The sequence below is a fragment of the Cuculus canorus genome, chromosome 2, assembly GCF_017976375.1.
Source record: "Cuculus canorus isolate bCucCan1 chromosome 2, bCucCan1.pri, whole genome shotgun sequence".
Taxonomy (NCBI): Eukaryota; Metazoa; Chordata; class Aves; order Cuculiformes; family Cuculidae; genus Cuculus; species Cuculus canorus.
Window position 1 is genome coordinate 49,757,653 of NC_071402.1, and position 18,108 is coordinate 49,775,760.

The 18,108-nt window shown below is 38.6% G+C and overlaps 1 protein-coding gene across 2 annotated transcripts in view; it reads right to left on the reverse strand.

The window, feature by feature from the left end:
* Positions 1 to 18,108, reverse strand: part of LAMA3 (laminin subunit alpha 3) — a 121,445-nt gene that overhangs the window by 97,178 nt on the left and 6,159 nt on the right. For both annotated transcript variants that reach the window (XM_054058942.1, XM_054058941.1), the window contains exons 2-6: positions 16,684 to 16,836; positions 5,745 to 5,862; positions 4,998 to 5,116; positions 3,529 to 3,699; positions 173 to 270 (exon numbers count right to left, since the gene is read on the reverse strand). In XM_054058942.1, coding sequence (XP_053914917.1) covers positions 173 to 270; positions 3,529 to 3,699; positions 4,998 to 5,116; positions 5,745 to 5,862; positions 16,684 to 16,836 — 659 coding nt within the window. The remainder of the gene's footprint in view (positions 1 to 172; positions 271 to 3,528; positions 3,700 to 4,997; positions 5,117 to 5,744; positions 5,863 to 16,683; positions 16,837 to 18,108) is intronic.

Here is an 18,108-nt window from a genome sequence, read left to right on the forward strand (position 1 = left end):
TATACAACAGCTCTTGATATGTTTTCTTGTCAATCATTATCAGATTCTAGTTTTCTAAATATAATAAAAAATCCCTGTAAGACTACATCATTCTATAGCAAAAGGGGTCATTTAAAAACATTCATGTATTATTTTTCTCAAATTAAATTACTATCATGCTCAGTTTACTTACTGGTATTGGTTTTCAGCACCCTTTGCATTACATACTTCAGCATGGCCATGGCAAACACATCGACCACCAATACTGATGTCCTTTATACTGTAGTAATACTGTGGAACAAGCATAAGAAGTACATATAGGTCTTTCTTACTTATATGTGTCAGAAATATATTTTATATACTTTACAAAAGGCCAAAGCCAGGCAGCCAGTGGTCAAACCTCTCTTGATGTCTGTCTCAGGATGAGTACCAGCAAATCAAAGTCAATACCCACGATACACTTACAGAAACAGGCTTGTGTGGCTCACACCAAATGTTGCTGTAGCTCTCCAGACCCCAGCAGCTACACAGCCCACCAGTACCCAAGCCCAAAGCTTGTTCAAAGCCAGCTTGAGGACGGAGATGTAAAGTACTTTCAAAGTATCAATTTATGGGACCTTGGTCTGATCAACAAACCAGACACGCTGTTACTGGCAGTGCAATTTCCCCATTCAGTCAGACATGATCACTAAAGTCTAAAAAAAAAAGGACCAAAACCACCAGTTCAGTCAAAATCAGTTACGACTCAAGCTGGATTTGAAATTGTGACCTGAAGTTGAAACATTTTGTATCTCATCCTCATGCCTTGTAGGCATCCAGGCAACAGAATATAAAAATTTAATTAGTTCAACTCAGTGAAAATATCATTACTGTATATTTATCAATAGCAAAGTTTGCATACATTTTTGTAGCTGAGAAGTTGTTTCCTTGTCTCTTTAGAGCACCAGGCAGAACAGAGAGCTGATTGTAAATCTTGATCTCTATGTACCTCAGGAAAATTAAAGGGGTAGATTTAACGCCACTGAAGGATGAAGAAAAAAAGGGTCCAACACTACGCAGTTGCATCTCCTGTGCTCACTCTATTCACGATACAGACCCTTTAAGTGATTTATATGTAGCATTTCTCAGTGGTGATTTTCCCCCCTACTCAATGCTCGTGAGACCACAAGTGGAGTGCCATGTCCAGTTCTGGGCTCCCCAGTTCAAGAAAAACAAGGAACTACTGGACAGAATCCAGCAGAGTGCCACAAAGACGATTAAGGGACTGAAGCATCTCTCCTATGAGGCAAGACAGAGAGACCTGGGTCTGTTTAGCCTGGAAAAGACTGAGAGGGGATCTCTTCAATGCTTATAAATATCTAAGGGGCAGCTGTCAAGAGGGTGGGGCCAGATTCTTTTCAGTGGTGCTCAATGACAGGACAAGGGGCAATGAGTACAAACTGAAATGCAGAAGGGTCCATAGAACATCGAGAAACACTTTTTTCACTGTGAGGGCGACTGGGACAGGCTGCCCAAAGCAGCTGAGGAGTCTCTCTCCCTGGACATACTCAGGAGATATCTAGATATGGTCCTGGCCAATCAGCTCTAGGTGACTCTGCTTGAGCAGGGAGATTGTACCAGATGACCTCCAGAGGTCCCATCAAACCTCAACCATTCTGTGATTCATTTTGGTTGCATACACATACTCTCCTTTTAGGTAGGTGGAGTTGGCTGGGCACAGACAAGATGCTTCTCCAAGACAGGGAGCTTTTCCAACTAGCTCTCTTTGCTCTAGGCAGGTGAAGAATGGTAGGTGGGACATATGAATGAGGAAATATTTTATGCCTTCTGAACTTTATTCAAATATACATATTCATTTCTAACTGTGTATACCGTTTTCATACTGTAAATAAAACCTATGCTTTTAGTGTTTTAGAATCATAGAATCTTAGAATCATAGAATAGTTTGGGTTGGAAGGGACCTTAAAGACCATCCAGTTCTAACTCCCCTGCCATGGGCAGGGACACCTCCCACTAGATCAGGCTGCCCAAAGCCCCATCCAACCTGGCCTTGAACACCTCCAGGGATGGGGCAGCCACAACTTCCCTGGGCAACCTGTGCCAGTGCCTCACCACTCTCATTGTGAAGAAATTCTTCCTAATGTCTAGTCTAAATCTGCCCCTCTCCAGTTTATACCTGTTCCCCCTCATCCTACACCACAAGTCTCACTCTCCGGCTTTCTTGTAGGCCCCTTTCAGATACTGGAACGTTGCTAAAGGTTTTCAGCAAAGCTAGAAATTATCACTGTGACTCACTACCATATTTGACTGGGTTTTGTGTAAGACACTTCACAATCCAGTCTATCATTTCGTACAGCCTTGCAGAGCTACATCCTACTACTAACAGTAATTGTAATGTCATTGGTCAGTAATAAGTAAAATTAACAAAAGGCCAAAACAATTAGTAGGCCAAATTGCCACAGTTTAGACATAAAACATACTGTATATAATTCTGGGTGTCATTAACTCAAACCATTAACAGAGGAAGCTAGGCAGTTACTTCCATAGGAGAACAGATCTGGCCTGGTTTTCATCTGTTTCTATAATAAGTTTAACAAAAAGATTTTCCTTAAAAATATTAACTTTTTTGTAGACTTGGAAGGTCTCTACAATCAAAACTTGTGCCCTCTTTTAAAAATTTAATAAAACATTCGCATTTCATTCATCTATCCTACATGCTACGGCTACGATAACATCAGAAGTTCCTTCCACTAAAGCTGTGCTGTTTGCCAAATAAACTAAATATTTCATTTACATCTGCCTGTGACCAACATCTTAAAATTTACTTAAGACAGTAAAGGTACTTAATGGGAGTACTGTCAAGTTACTGGAATAGTTTTTTTGATGCAGAAACTCTCACACACATATGTGCAATGCCTCACCCCAGAGTTTCCTCCAATTGTTACCAAATCTTCATTTTAAATGAAAAGGTTAAAAATAACAATACAACATGAAGTCTGCAGTCTCTCTAAGTAGATGAATTTCTATGTGGTGTTCCCTTGAGGGAGCTGAATTTCCTTACACTGCCCCACTGAATTGGAGCAGTACTTCAGCTTTCCAGCTCTTGGATAGCCAAAAATCCACTAAAAATACCCAGACATCTCAATGCCCTTTGATTTTTGCTCCTTCAGAAACTCAGGTGCTGTTTCCTGAAAATCTTTCTTTAAGTAAATAAGGGAAAGTAGCTGAAGAAATTTAGTTCCCCAATTCTGTGTAAGACAGTTCAGAAGACTTCCGCTTTGGCTCCTCATAGCTCCCATGATGTACCCAACTTCCTTCTACATTAAAAAACAGGGAAAGAAGACAGTCTGTTGCAAAACCATTAATCATTATTCCCCCTCCATAAATCCATGTTGACTCAGTTACCCTCTTGTCTCAAATGAACCTGGAAAAAATATGGAGATTTAAAGGCATGTTACTGCAAAATTCAATTGTTAAAACATTCTGATTTTTTGGTGTCTAACTACTGAATACAATTGCTGAGCGTATCTTGGTGAAAACAGTACTTACTCTACGGGTTACAGTGGGGTCTCGTTGAGCTTTCGATATTAAGTGTCCAAGAAGTGTATTAGTTCTGAGAAAATGAAGGCGGATGTTTGTTGCTTTTGTGAATTCCCGAAGACTAGGGGAATAAGTGAAGTTTTTTGCTCCTGGGCGGCTATTTACCAAAGATATTACGATCTACAAAAGAAATAAGTACATTTTTGTGAAAATATATCAACTGCAAGTGTCAATAACAGCACAGAGCAAAATTAATGAAAGAATCCAAAAACTTACTATTGGTTCTGAGCATATTTGCGGTAACAACTACACATTTCATACATTTATGCCAGGAAATGGGGAAAAATAGTATTGTTAGTCTTGGACCCTATTGAATACTCATTACCCATACAGCACGTCACAGAAAAAAATGCCTCTATCTGTTTTGAAAGCAGCAGGTACAACACACAAAAAGTACACATTTTAATAGGAAAAAACAATAGGAATAGTTGCAAATAGTTACATTAACAGTTGATACTGTCGATGGGACTTTTGCCTGAGTTAAAACAACAGGTTTTGGCTCTTTCCCAAAGCACATTTATTTTTGGGTTAAGGCACAAACGTTCCTGGAAAATATTATTGTTACCACGTCCAGTGCCTGGGAGCGTATTAATGGTCTTCTAGAAGAAAGTACACAGTGTTACTTTAGAAAATCCCCTCACATGAAAGCAGGTTTATCTGACTTCCAAAACAACTACTCCAGTACTTTTTTATTTTTTAAAGAAACGGATGCCAGCAGCCTAGCAATAATGAATCCCTGTTAAATGAACAACCCAGTGTACATGCGTACCATTGAGTAGGAGACTTTCAGTTATTTAAAACTGAGCAGAAAACAGGTTTCCATTTTCAAATGGCTGCTATACTCTGAAGCATGCGACAAAGGAATGGTGACAATTCTGATTGCAGCACAATTCCTTTAGGAAGTCATACAGCAAATAATAGGGATGGCAGTGTTGGGAATTATCCTTTAAAATATTTGATTAGCGATTTCAACTTTCGCTTTAAACTACAACATCAGATCCACACACTCAAAACTTTGGATAACTCTGGAGGAGTTGGATTCTGACCATGTTGGGAGTAAAAGAAGAATGTCAACAGAAGCAATCAGAAGAGCCAGGAGTTTAACACTCATTCAAATAACATAAGCCACATTCCTGCCTAGCAAGGAATAACAGCCAAAATCACGTGTTGTATTATAAACACGTAGAATTTTTTTTATTTTTCTTAAGTAGTTAAGATGGTAAATATCTGTTCCTACTGTCTTTACTCCCATAAGCAATTCTGATGCAGCAAGTTCTGCTGTGTACCTTGGAAGTATTCAGAAAATGCAGTCAACATCTTAAAATACATACGGCTAAAGTAAGGTACCTAAATTAAAAAAAAAATTAAAAAAAATCCTTGCTTCCAGTGTCACACATTACTTTGCTAAAACCACTTACCTCTCCGTTTTCAAGAGGCAGAATGCGAGAGTACTCTGTGGTGCAAAGGATGTCACTGTCCGTCCTCACTGGAAGATTAGCTTCCTTTCCGAAGCGCTCTAAGCAATCTGCTTTGGAGTCTAGTCAGATGAGAATAAAATTATTTTCATACATGAAACTAAACACTATCATTCTAATTTAAATTACTGAAGAAATATCCTCTGAACATTCAGGTAAATTCTCACCCAAAATTGGATAACAATAGTGATTGTTTGTTCAGCTCAGAAAAAAGGAAATTCCTACATGCAAATTATTTCTCATCCTAAGCAGTTCAGTGGGGCCCAACAAGACACAGCACACTATTTCTCATGTAATCACCAAATAATCTATACATATACACTACAAGATTTTGCATTTGTATTTCACTTTGACTTTTGCAAGGAACCCTGGGGTCCCATAGGTTGAAGGACTCTGTAGTTCTTACATACCATTAAACAAGATGAACAAAAATAAACAAAAAATTATCAACAGACTAAAAGATATTGATGCACTGAGCTACACTTTCAAACTATTGTGCCATTTTTAGCTACACTCTTGTCACTGATTTATTGTGGAAACCTAAGACAAGAGAAATGTATTTGACATTCACTGCCTTCACTGCAGTTGAAATCTTCAGTGAAACCCATGGTCTGATTTTCTGGCTACTGGGCAAATGATTAAAGAAACATGGCTACAAAACTAAAAAGCAACACATGGATTGATACTCACGAGCAAAGTATTGCCAGGGAGTGTAAGTTCTTCCGAAGTCCACTGATCTTTCTAAGATCCAGAGATCTGGACGAGGAGAATTTGCAAACTTGATGAGGATATAGGCAACATGGAAGAGCTGGTCAAAAAATAGACATAGATCTTATCAGGAGGTTTTTGAACTCTATCAAAGTACCACAATATTAAAAGCAATGCAAATAAACACCTTTTATTTAAAGTGAGAATGTTATCCTCCGCAATTTCATTCCTATTAAAATAATGGGATTCTCAGCTGGCTACTTCACTTGGCAATGTGCTACAACACATTAAGAAAGTTGAAAAATAACTGTGTTAAATGCCATCACTTAGATTTCAGAACAGCTCTGCTTTGCACGCAACTGATTGCTTGGGTGTGTTAAAGGTATAGCACTTAACCTTGAAAAGTTAGCATCTCATTGAACTAAGATAATTCCACAGCACCCTGCTACATCCGTGTTGCATTCCAATTGTATAATAATGCTTGTAGTCAAGAAAAATCACAACAACATAAAAGAGAATGCACACATCCTTTACACTGGGACTCCTTTGGTTGCACTTGATAGTAAACTAAGCCACGCATTCCCTCGATTTAAGAATATTTCTAGGTAACTTTGCCACCTGACTTACTTCCCAAGTAACAGAAGTAAGCCTCTCCAGAGTTTTGTGGTTTTCTGGGCATCAAATGACACAGGAGAGATTCTTTGGACTGGTAGCTCATTCATTGTCTGAAATAGCTCATAGACCTTCACCAATCCAAGGTTCCCAAGATCAAGACTCCCATCTGCCTTCTTTAGCTGGTCATTGTGTACCACAGTGATAGACCACAAAGACAGAATGATCCCAAACACCAGAGCAAAAATAGATTTGACAAGAAAGGAAATCTTACTGTAAGCCTCTTGGGATAGTCTGCAGTCATGCAAATCATAAAGTCAGTAAAATTACCTCCACACAAAAGGCTGAACACAGATTGATTCTAAGGGTCATCTAGAATTTAATCAACCACAACATGGATATTAGCTGTCAATAAAAGTGATCCAATACTGAGGTACAGTCAAAATTCAAGTGAAGTTGCATCAGAATTTCCCACCCAACAACCTCAACTCAGAATCATCTGCTTTCCAGAGGTTCTTACTTTGGTGGGAAAGGAAGGGAGTTACAGTCAAGTAACTGCTGCCAGAGCCCTTGCCTCAAAAACACCCACGTGGCTTATCTTTGTTCAGACATCACAAATGTAACAACCCTGAAGCTAATACTTTGCAAGGGTTATTAGACTCCAAACCACAAGTGCATACAAGCTCTCAACCACAAACTCCGAACAGCATCAGCTGCCATGCCTATACACACAGAGGCATTGCTGCAGCCGGTGTCGTACCTTGAAATCTATTTCAGAAACCGCTGATTTGCTATATGTTGCTTACCTAGGTCAGTAGAGGGATAACTGGGAATAAAACAAAAAACTCCTTTTCATGTTTGTATTGGGATTTACCCTGCCAACTTACCACAGTCTGACAAGCACCAACTTCACCTCCTCTGATACTAAATCAGGTACCTAAACAGTCAGATGGTATGTATATATGAAAAATTACCTACTAGACAACAGTATTAAGTAAGTGGCAGCCGTTCTGTTGACAGAACCCAGAACTATGCACAGTGACCGCACAGGTGAAATAAAGCCCTGAAGTTACCCATGGAAATTCTCTACACAGATTATCAAAAATAGGTGAACACTCTGGGGACTGCAGCAAAATTTGTTCTTACTGAGTTTATGATACTCCTTACCCATGTAACTTGACTGGCAAGTTTCAGAGTAGCGATATGGCCCATATGAACATTACATGTCAACCAGTATGGCCATTCAGTGCGAAGGCTGTTATCCTCCCAGGAAAGCATAGCAGTTCTGAAATGCCTAAAAAACAGTGCTTCATGTTCTTTCTTTTAGCGTGCTGAAGGGGAATTGCTCTGTTCAAACAAGGTTTGCACTGGGCAGGCAACTGCCTATCCATTAATAGTGTTGCTTCACCTCTGTTTTAAAGTCTTTGGGAGTCCCACCTTTACATACATGTTAATAATTATGATTAACTCTCCATGTATTCAATTAACAAATTGAATCAAGACAAATGGTTTAGAAAGCTCAAGAGGAAGCAAAGGAAGCATATAAATAAGGTCCCAGCTTCTCCAGGGCCCCACTGCCTGTAGTCATGTTGTGGAATCATCACGATGACCTTCTACCTACTCTCCAAAAAAGCAGATGACATCTGCTTCAGCTTGTCATACAGTTATTATACTCTTTTACCTAGATGCTACTCAAAGTGCTGACATCATCTCTCATAACAGGCAATACCGTCCCATAAACATAATAGTAGCAGTGAATTCCATTTCCATAGTGCTTCCACACCGCTGAAGAAATATGAGACAATCTCACTTATAAATCAGTGTCAACCAGTACTATAACCTCTCACAAGCATCTAAAGAAAAAAGTGGCCAAAATAAAGGCACACAATAGTAACACAGCTGAATCAGCATGTGGCACCCAGCAAACACCTGTATGGCACATCTGCTATACAGCTGTGGAATTCACTTAAGCCTACGATTACTCAACGTGCGTGAAGTTGAAGTACTATCCAATACGCACATTATATAAGGAACTCTGCAATACTGCCAATGCTTAAAGAACTGTCTCCCTGTAACACACTTTCCATGCCTCAATGCAAACCACAAAAACAGAAGAAAAACGTATGGCAACTTCAAACTACTGTTGCACATGAAAACTTTCAATTCACATGCACCTCTCCCCATATCCCATAGTTTTAAATACTGCTCAGGTTTATGCACTCACGTTAGGAAAGGGGAAAGGGCTAAGTCCTGATAAAAACTACGTTAGGGTTAGTTAATGACAATACATCACCAAAACTTAGTCACCAAATCCATCATCTTTCCCGCTTTGGACTTGCCAACGATTTGGTTCTGACCTGGATTAAGGATGCAGAATAGCACCTGAAAATCCAAATTTCCACTATGATTGAATATTGGTCAAGTTTATGTGGCCTCTCCAGATCTGATAAGGCAACAAGGGAAGAAAAATAATCCTTATTTGGCTTAGCAAATAAATCCTAACTAAATAGAGAAGAGTAATCTTGCTAACATGAGACCTGGAAAAGGAACCATTAAAACCAATTTTAAGCACATATCCTAGGAGCTGGCATTTCACTAATTTAAATCTTGGTCCCATTGCATTGACAGAAGTCAGACCTGCCCTGAAAAAGGCATAATAAACTCAAAGTTTATTTATTGTTTTTCTTCAGTCATTCAGTTTTGGAAAAAGAGAAAGTGAGTTTCTTCATTTTTGAAAAAATGCTTATTTGGTTGCTTTTAAGTCAAATTTATTTACTTAGAAAAACAACCATTTTTCAAAAAGAGTGTTAAACATGTAAGTAAGCATTTAAAATAAGTGCTCTTTTGGTGCAATTATATAATAGTAAAAAAAAAAAAAATTCAACAAAAATCTGAAATATGGCTCAATCAAAATTCTAACAGTTTTCTTTAAATAAAGAATTAAGCTTTAAAGTACAAACAGTATTTTGTTTCCAGTAACGGAAACGATCCATTCTGGAATTGCATGTTTCAAAGAGGATGTAATCCTGCAAAATGTCACAACACCATATCCTGCTGTAATCTGTCAGTATGGGTCGAACCTGATGGATTATCAACAGCTGGAATTTAACCAGTTCCATATGGATGTGACTTTTTCCTGTTCACTCAAGTATTTTTCAGATTTAAAATGTTCTTGCAGGCAGCAGCTTTAAAGATTTATAAAAACCTGGATAAAATCTAAAAAAAATCATCCAGTAGGATGAGCAAAATGTCTTGCTCATCTGAGAACAGAAAATACACTTCAGTGTTAGGAATTACCAATATTTCATTGTAAAGACAGAAACCGTTCTATAGGAGCCCTTACAAGTTAATTTAAGTCTGCCTTAGAAGGGCTCATTCAAATTGAATGAGAATCATACTGTACCATTATTGTTGATGATACAATATTTGTGATCTCTAACAGCATACACACTACTTATCTCAACCCAAAAGACAGAAAACTTCTATGACTCACTGCATTCTCATGAGACTTCTAAAACTTACAATAATAGGCATTAAAAATCTTTTCTCCATTTTCTCCTTACAAGTTTAAACAAAACTTCCAAGGTTTGTTTGAAATGTACATACATAAATGGAAGAAAGATGTGCATATACAGAAGTATAGCATATTCTCCTCCATTCTTACCACCATGGACTCAATACAGAATACTCAAACACTGCAATGTCTTATTAGTTACATGCTAGTACCAAAAAACCCCACACTACGTTCTGAATGAAGAATAAAAAATCCTGGAGTGTGGTAATAACAACAACACAACTAGAGCCAGGAAAATCACCCTGGAAAGAGCCATCGGGCACTGGAACAGGCTGCCCAGGGAGGTGGTCAAGTCGCCTTCCCTGGAGGTGTTTAACGAATGGGTAGATGAAGTGCTTAGGGACATGGTTTAAGGGAGTGTTAGGAATGGTTGAACTCGATGATCCAGTGGGTCCTTTCCAACCTGGTGATTCTATGACTCTAGAGATTCTTCCTTTGTGACTTCTATTCTATCTGAGGCATTCTATCCATCTCAAGATATGTTCAAAGTGATACCGTCAACAATCCCTCTTCATGTATTCTGAACAGTAGAAGTACGGAGAACAGCTGTTTTCAGCACAATAGTATTTCCTCAGACTGTAATAGCAGATGTATCTACACCACCAAAACTCCCCTCAACAGAATATGACTGCTCTTGCAGGTTGCTGATGTTATCCTAAATCACGATACTATAGTTGGCAATGCACATTACTCAGAAGACACTGAGGTCCCAGCACTGAATGATCTCTGCAAAAGACGCCCTGCATTAGCATATATGCAACCTTTCTCTTCTTGCAGGATATGTTAGTAAAGAAAGTGAGAAAGAGGTAGGAATCTGAAGATTATTCAGTACACAAATTAAACTTCTCAGATGTAGGTTGATGCAGAAGTGGGACTGGTTAAAATTAAAAGCTTTGATTTCTGGAGGTTGCAAAGAGGTCAGCACCCCCTTTCTTCAACAAACTGTCAGTAGGACTTGAGGCATCCTTTCAGATCCAGAGACTTGAGCACTCCTAACAGACAGTATTTGGCAATCTCCAACGATGTATTTTGCAGATGAAACGGTAATATAAAAAAAATGTCAACTAGAGAGCTGATCCAGCCCTTCTGGAAGCTGCCAGCTACTCTTCTAGATATCTGGAATAGTAGCTATAGCAGAGGGGCAGTGAAAATCCTGTGTAGGCAGTATGTGAGAGGCAGTAGATCCACTGGATTCATCCTGTCCCGTTTAACTGTGTACTCGTATATAGAGCAATCCTAACAGTGCATAAATACAGTGACTAGAGAGGCTCCCACTGCATAGCAGGCCAAAGTCATTCCTTGCATACCAGCTTCACAGCCTCGGGTATAGAAGCCAGGAATAAGCACAGGACTTCCAACGTTGTTCCACTCGCACTGTACATGTTGTGGTTATAACACTTTTCCATTTAAGTAACCAGTGATGCTAAAAAGTACATTTAGTTACGTAAGCCAGTGCTTATGAACAGGTCTCATTGACACGTCTAGAGACGTTAAGTCTTTTCTCTGTCACAGTAGGACCAGGAGGGAGAAGCCCTCTTCACAGGAAGTATTCTGGAAGAATTCTGGCAGAAATAGAAGGGTAATCCATTGCTCAGGTTCAATCGTTCCTTGGTCTTTTTGCCAAGGCTGCAGGCAAATACATCGATGATGGTCAGTTATTATAATGAAATTTCTCATGCAGCCACTTTTCCATTGGGATTTGGACAAAGACCAACTCAATGCTGATAATTATTTCTTACATATGGCTTATTTCTTCACAGAACACCAAAGTTATTCATATGGGAAAGGATTTGTACCAATCAGACCTCAGTTGTCCAGGAGATAAACATGCCCTTATGAGGGCTGCAATCCAAAGTAAAAAGAACACAGTAATACTGTCAGTGCTGGAAAGAAATACAGGGAAGCACGGAGGGTTGGAGGCTATCAGCAGAGGTCCTGCTTTTACTACATTACGTTGAAACTCAGGTATTCAGAACAACATATCACAAAGTGAAAGTAATGTGTAGGAATGGGCATAGAAGGGAGGTGGGAGAAGCAGAACTACAGACATTGTAGGAAATGAGAACAGAGTGGGAACAAAGACTTTCCTAAAGGGATACTGAAGAAGAACCAGAGAAAACAGTGTCAGGAAAGCTGAAGAGAACAAGACTTGCAAGAATTTCTCTGTATATTTTCAGGATGATACCAAACTAATACCAAAAACCACACTTTAAAGCCAATGACATAAATCTATTAATGCAAACATAAGAAAAAAGTTATTGAGCCATTCAAAAAGGTCTTTAATTAAAGCTTTAAGGAAACACAAAACATTGACTACATCTTGTAGGATAATATATGAGCAAGAAAGGATATATCTAGGGTATTCCCTGACTAAGGTTGGCAACTCAGGTGAGAATGAGCTGTTTTAACGTGGCTGAGGAATAAATGGAGCATGCATTACCTGATATAACTTTTACAAATTTCTGTCAGACAGCTCCTATTTGATCAGCTGAAGTTATGTTAATCTGGAGTTCCCAAGCAGATTGACATTACCGTGATATGAGCCAAAATCAACTGACTTCAAAGCACAGTGTTCTGTGGCACAATCCCAAATCAGCTTTGTGCACTAACCGAAATACTCAGAACCAGAGTTGTCTAACACAAAGTAACAGAAGACTGCGTGTGATGCTAGCATCCTCATTTTTGCATAATGCAGGGACAATATTGTACCTTCCCCAGGCCTAAAAGCCCCTTTTCTCACCAGTGTGACCCAAAACAGCAGAGCAGGGGGCAGCGCTGCTGTGGAGGCACAGTTGTGCAGGGCTTCCAGGGGAAAGGCTTTCTCCGCCTGCTGGGGCAGTTCTGTAGGACTGCAGAAGCTTTATGTAGTGGTTCACGTGCCCCAGTGTGTAGGACTTCTCAGTGTTATTATAGAGGTTATGCAATTCCATACCAGAGCTAGGTCTAATTTCAGGGTCAATGGTAATGTAAGGTCTTCAATAGTCAAGAACAATGCATACAATGACTATTTTTGGAAGCCCAGATCAATGCAGCTTATTATAGGTCTCTCACCACTTTGACAACTTCTCCCTACAGGAGAAGGGCCTACAGGACAGTTTAGATTTTACAGAATGATAGTTAAATTAACTGTAACTTCAAACAGATTTCAAGAAACCATGTCAATCTTCTGTAAGTTAAGAACAATTATTTTTAACAAAAACAATTAGCAATAGTTTATTGATATAAATATTGTTTGTAAAGCTATGCACATAAAGGACTGCTATCAAATATAAAAATTAAACCTGCAAGAAATACCTACCATATAAAAGAAATTCAGAAGTTTTACGAAACCACATGACTTTATTACAAAACACTCACATGCTTTAATCGGCAGATAACTGAAAAGCATCAAATCCACCACAGGCCAGACCCCTCATCTTAAATTTATGGTTGAGCCTATGTGCCTTTAATTTACAACAATGACTAATAACGTTGCTACATAAAAAACAGTCAACATATTACTGCACAAGACTTCACTGAGCTTGAGTCTTTCAGCACTAAGTTATTGCTACAAAAGCACAGTAAAGAAATGACACGTAACTAAAAAGCAACAATAAAATTTGCAGGCTACGCTTCTTGAAATGTAACATCTATTTTTCATCATATGTTATCAAGTCATCCTGAACTTTCATCTTCTACTTCTGATGACAGAGTTCAGAAAAATACCTGGGGGAGTATTACTGTAATACCTGCTGAGCATTAAGAAAGCCACAGATGAGGACACACCTGCTAAAATCAGGCAATTCAAAGAGTCAGGGGAAGGGCAATGAACTTCAGTCACACATGCTGGATTCAGAAGTTTAAAACATGTTGAAAACTACATTGGGAAAATCAGGACCAATTAAAGGAATGAACAAGAGTTCATTTGATCCAAATCTTTTAAACAAGTCAGAAATAGCCATAGCATGAGCAAGTAGGTTAACAGGATAGAAAGACATCCTCAGGGATCAACATTATAATTATTATTCAGAAGGACAGTGATTGATTAGAAATGAGAATTTTAACTATAATACAGAAAGTCAGAAAGGGAAGTAAAATAGGGCTTTTGCTTTAAGGCTTTGCTTTTTCTCATATTACAAAGTATAGCAAAACGAGCATCTGTCTAACAGAAAGATTTTACATTATGAAAGGATTTTGACTTTCAAAATCACCCCTATCCCTTGTGAAATAGAGGCAGCAGCAGGTGGATGTTCTGTTCAACTCCACCGTAGTGAGCGCTCAAACTTCCATCGCGGTGCAACTATTCAATTAAATACTGTCACGGTAAAGGCTCCACTGGGACTCTGCTCTCAGTCAAAGATATAACGGCAGAAATGCAGCAAATTAAAAGCTTTTGACGTTGCACTAAGTTCTCCTTCCTCTAATTCTGAATATATTATGACTTACAACTCAGTCATTGCTTTCCTCAACGTACATGTACTTACCCTTTTGTCATGTTTTGCCACATACAGAAAAAGGTGCCTTGTGTCATAATAAAGAACACGACAACTGCTCTGTGAGGAAAACTACAACCTTACTATATGCTCAATATAGTAGCCTATGGGTCTGGAAGGTATTTAGGCACACATCTAGCTTAGAGAACATTTATTTTTCCTGAAAAAAACAAAACCTTCATTCCAGCTCACTTGAGGTGTGAGAATACTAGGCAAAATGTCAAAAGCGAAACGCACGTTCAAATAAATCCTGAGATTAAACTTTAACTGACTGGATACAGATATGAGATAATGTCTGTCAAGTGGGAAAAAAAAAATATCACATGAATCCTACGAAACACTCACCCATCTACCAACTAAAATTATCCCTTCCTGATCACAAGACCAGAAGTCATTTTGACCTTTGTCTTGGGTCTCCCTCATTTCCAAGTAAGTGAGTTCAGTCACCTTTCCAAGTGGTACCAGAGGAAAAAAAAAAAAAAAACCACACAGGCTCCTGCAGAGAAATCCTTTAATCACTACAAGAATTTTAGCACATAGTGGTTGGTCCCCAGGGAATCTCATGAGAAGAGGGCACACATCCCACATCCTCCCTCTGAAGGAAGGAGGCATCCCAGTTTACTCGAAACATAAAAGATAAGGTGTCTGTCAGCAGGTCCTCAAAAAAAGCTAACAAGTACACAGTGGGAATAGAAGTTCTGGATAGGACAATAAGTTACAGAAGTGGATGATGATGATGATGCACAAGTGTTGGTCACAAATATGCTGGACTACACTGCAAGACAAACTAGAGCCTGCAAATTAATCCTACTTCTCGCAGAGAACATGGTGGATTCAAACAGCTCAGAAGGTAAGGTCCGCTTTACTCGGAGGTGTCTGCCTTCTCATGCCTACTCATAGCACCATGCTCTGCATGGTGTCCTTACTCTGTATGCCCAGCCTGAAAGACATACTTCCCTACAGTTTGCTGGGAAAGAATGACTGAGCAACTCACTTCACCAAAACACAAGGAATCAGGGGAAGCAACACCACTCAACTCTACAGTGTAACAGAAAGAGCAACACAAATCAGAAATCAGAGATAGATCCAACCACTATGTGCTAGGCTAATGTGGACACTGTGGCCTAAAAATTCATCACCTTCTACATAGCTTTCCCTTCTCTCGTGGTACAGTGGAGAACACAGACATGTTATTAATTTAATGAGAAGAAATGCAAATTCAAAACTCAGAGTAGTTTAGTTTGACAACTGATATTCTCTATCTTAAGTTAGATATCTTAAGTTAAATGTCTAGCATTTCTGCACTGCTGGTATACTGGATCCAAAACCACTGAATTAAAATATACTCATACAAGAACTATTCTGGTCATGCGAAGGACAGGAGCATTAAAACTCCATGTAACAGGAAGAGGTAAAATGGTTTGCACCTGGCAGCTAGGTCTCACTGAGAAACTTTTTTCCTGAGTTGTTTCTCTCTTTCTGTCAAGTAAATTGCACTAAATTGAAAGCCTACTAAAAAAAAAATCCTGACTATATAATCAGTCAGTGAACAGTTACTAGTGTCTGAAATATATATGCATGTGTATATTTTGCAGCACCCAACATGTATTTATAGCCATATGTTTTCAGCTGGTATGAACTTGCAGACTGTAACTAATTTCACTGGATCAGTGCCCAATTACAGCAGCTGAGAATCTGTCCCTATCACTTAAAATACAAATACAGAAGCTTTACTGTTAGATACTCGCCTATCGCCTGCAGAGGTAATACAGGTGTTCATGTTACTGTCATATTACAAATTCAGATTACACTGGTTTTGCTCTCCCTTCCTTTCAGACTATGTTATTATTATTTTTGTCTTCTAAGAAACTGTCTGTCTTGCAGATCCTGCTGGATGACAGAGAAACCAGAAGGACCCCTGAGGCAAAAGCATACTCCAAACATTATTCTCAAAATGTTTATATAGCAAGAGATCATGAAATATGTCTCTCTGTGGGCCCATGGAAAAGGAGAACATGAAAAGCTCTTGCTGGTGGCAAGAACCCACATTGTGAAAATTCCCGAGGGAGATAAACACTTGGTAAAAAAACTTGGTAAAACTGACACAGACCATAACTTGGTAAAAAAACACAGACCATAAATCACACAAAAAAGGTGTGGTGTTGGAAGTTGAAATCATCAATTCAAACATCCTTCTCAATTGCAAAACTTATATACAAACGCAAGAAATTACCAAACTTCACCCAACAGCTCATGCACTTACCTGTCCCAGATCTAAAGTGACATTGACTTCGTTGTACTTCAAGCCCCTAGAAAGAGGAGGACTTTGCCACCAGCGCTCCGTGCCATCAATTGCATTGGTTATTGGGTGAGCTTTACTGGGATCAGCAGCATTGCAATAATCACAAAACTGTCCCTGAAACACAATAAATTAAAAATATTGTCTCAGCTGAAGTCTTATACACTGCAAAGACATGCTGTGCTTCACTGAGATTCAAACTACAGCATTGACTGAAAATGGGGTTAAATTTTGTTTCCCTCTTTATACTATATAATTTTTAATATATAAATTATTCCTTTATCAGTTAGATTACACTCTTATACTCTGAAACATAATACACTTAATGTTGCAAACTGAAATTTCAGAAATATCTTTAAGGAAACTACAGTAAGTCTTTCTTAATCAATGAATTTATTGATACTTTGGTGAAATTACCTATATTACTTCTGCAGAGGCATTTGCAGGAAATTAATGAAACAAAGATTCTTAAAACTGGATTAAGATCAAAACACAAGTTATCCTCAATTCTCCTAAAAGACCATGGAATATCCACATATGTACATAGTCTGGTATTAATAAAACCACAAAAAATACTGTTACATGCCTATAAGTTTGGCACTACAATTTTATAATACTGCTTCATTTTTTTTCATACCATTACAATACACTCTGGAGACTTCTGAACAATATGTACTCATGGAAAATGTAATGGATCCCATAGATTGTTCCCTTCAAGTATACCATTGTATCTTCATTCGCAGAAGTTACCACCCAACTTCCAGACTACAGCTAAAGCTACACTTTGGGCGTGCTCTGATAATCTTTCTTTGATAGTCTCTAAAGCTCTTTGTATCTTCTGTACAGTAACAATGAATAAACTTCAGGAAACTTAATTGTCTTTTAATTTGGCATCCTGGCTTGCCTCATAAGCAGGATTTTTATCTCCAATAAACTGCATTTTGCAGTCTACTAAGATTAGTGCTGAATCATTGCAGTTAGTAATTAAGGGATCTTTTTAGTGTCCCGTCCACTGCTTTCTCCAGTCACTGGGTGGAGATAAGCAACAAAAATGCTAAACTGTGCCAGGCACAGATATCTGTAGAACCTCAACAGAAAAACGGCATTTCTATTGAATGGCAGCACAGCAGCCTCTTAATGTTTACTTCAGTCAGACAGTTGCTCAACCCATTTCAGCCTGTGAGATGCTCAAACTATGTGGGACTCACATTTTAAATAAGGTGATATTTGCATATCAATTAAGCATACTTCCATAAAAAGATGTCACAAATTTTTCATTGTTTCCACAGCCCATGCCGCCTGGCACAAACAATATTCCTACTTTTTACGTATTAACAGAATCCCATATAGCTGCCATTTTTTTGTTTGTAGCTGCTCCAAGACTAACCT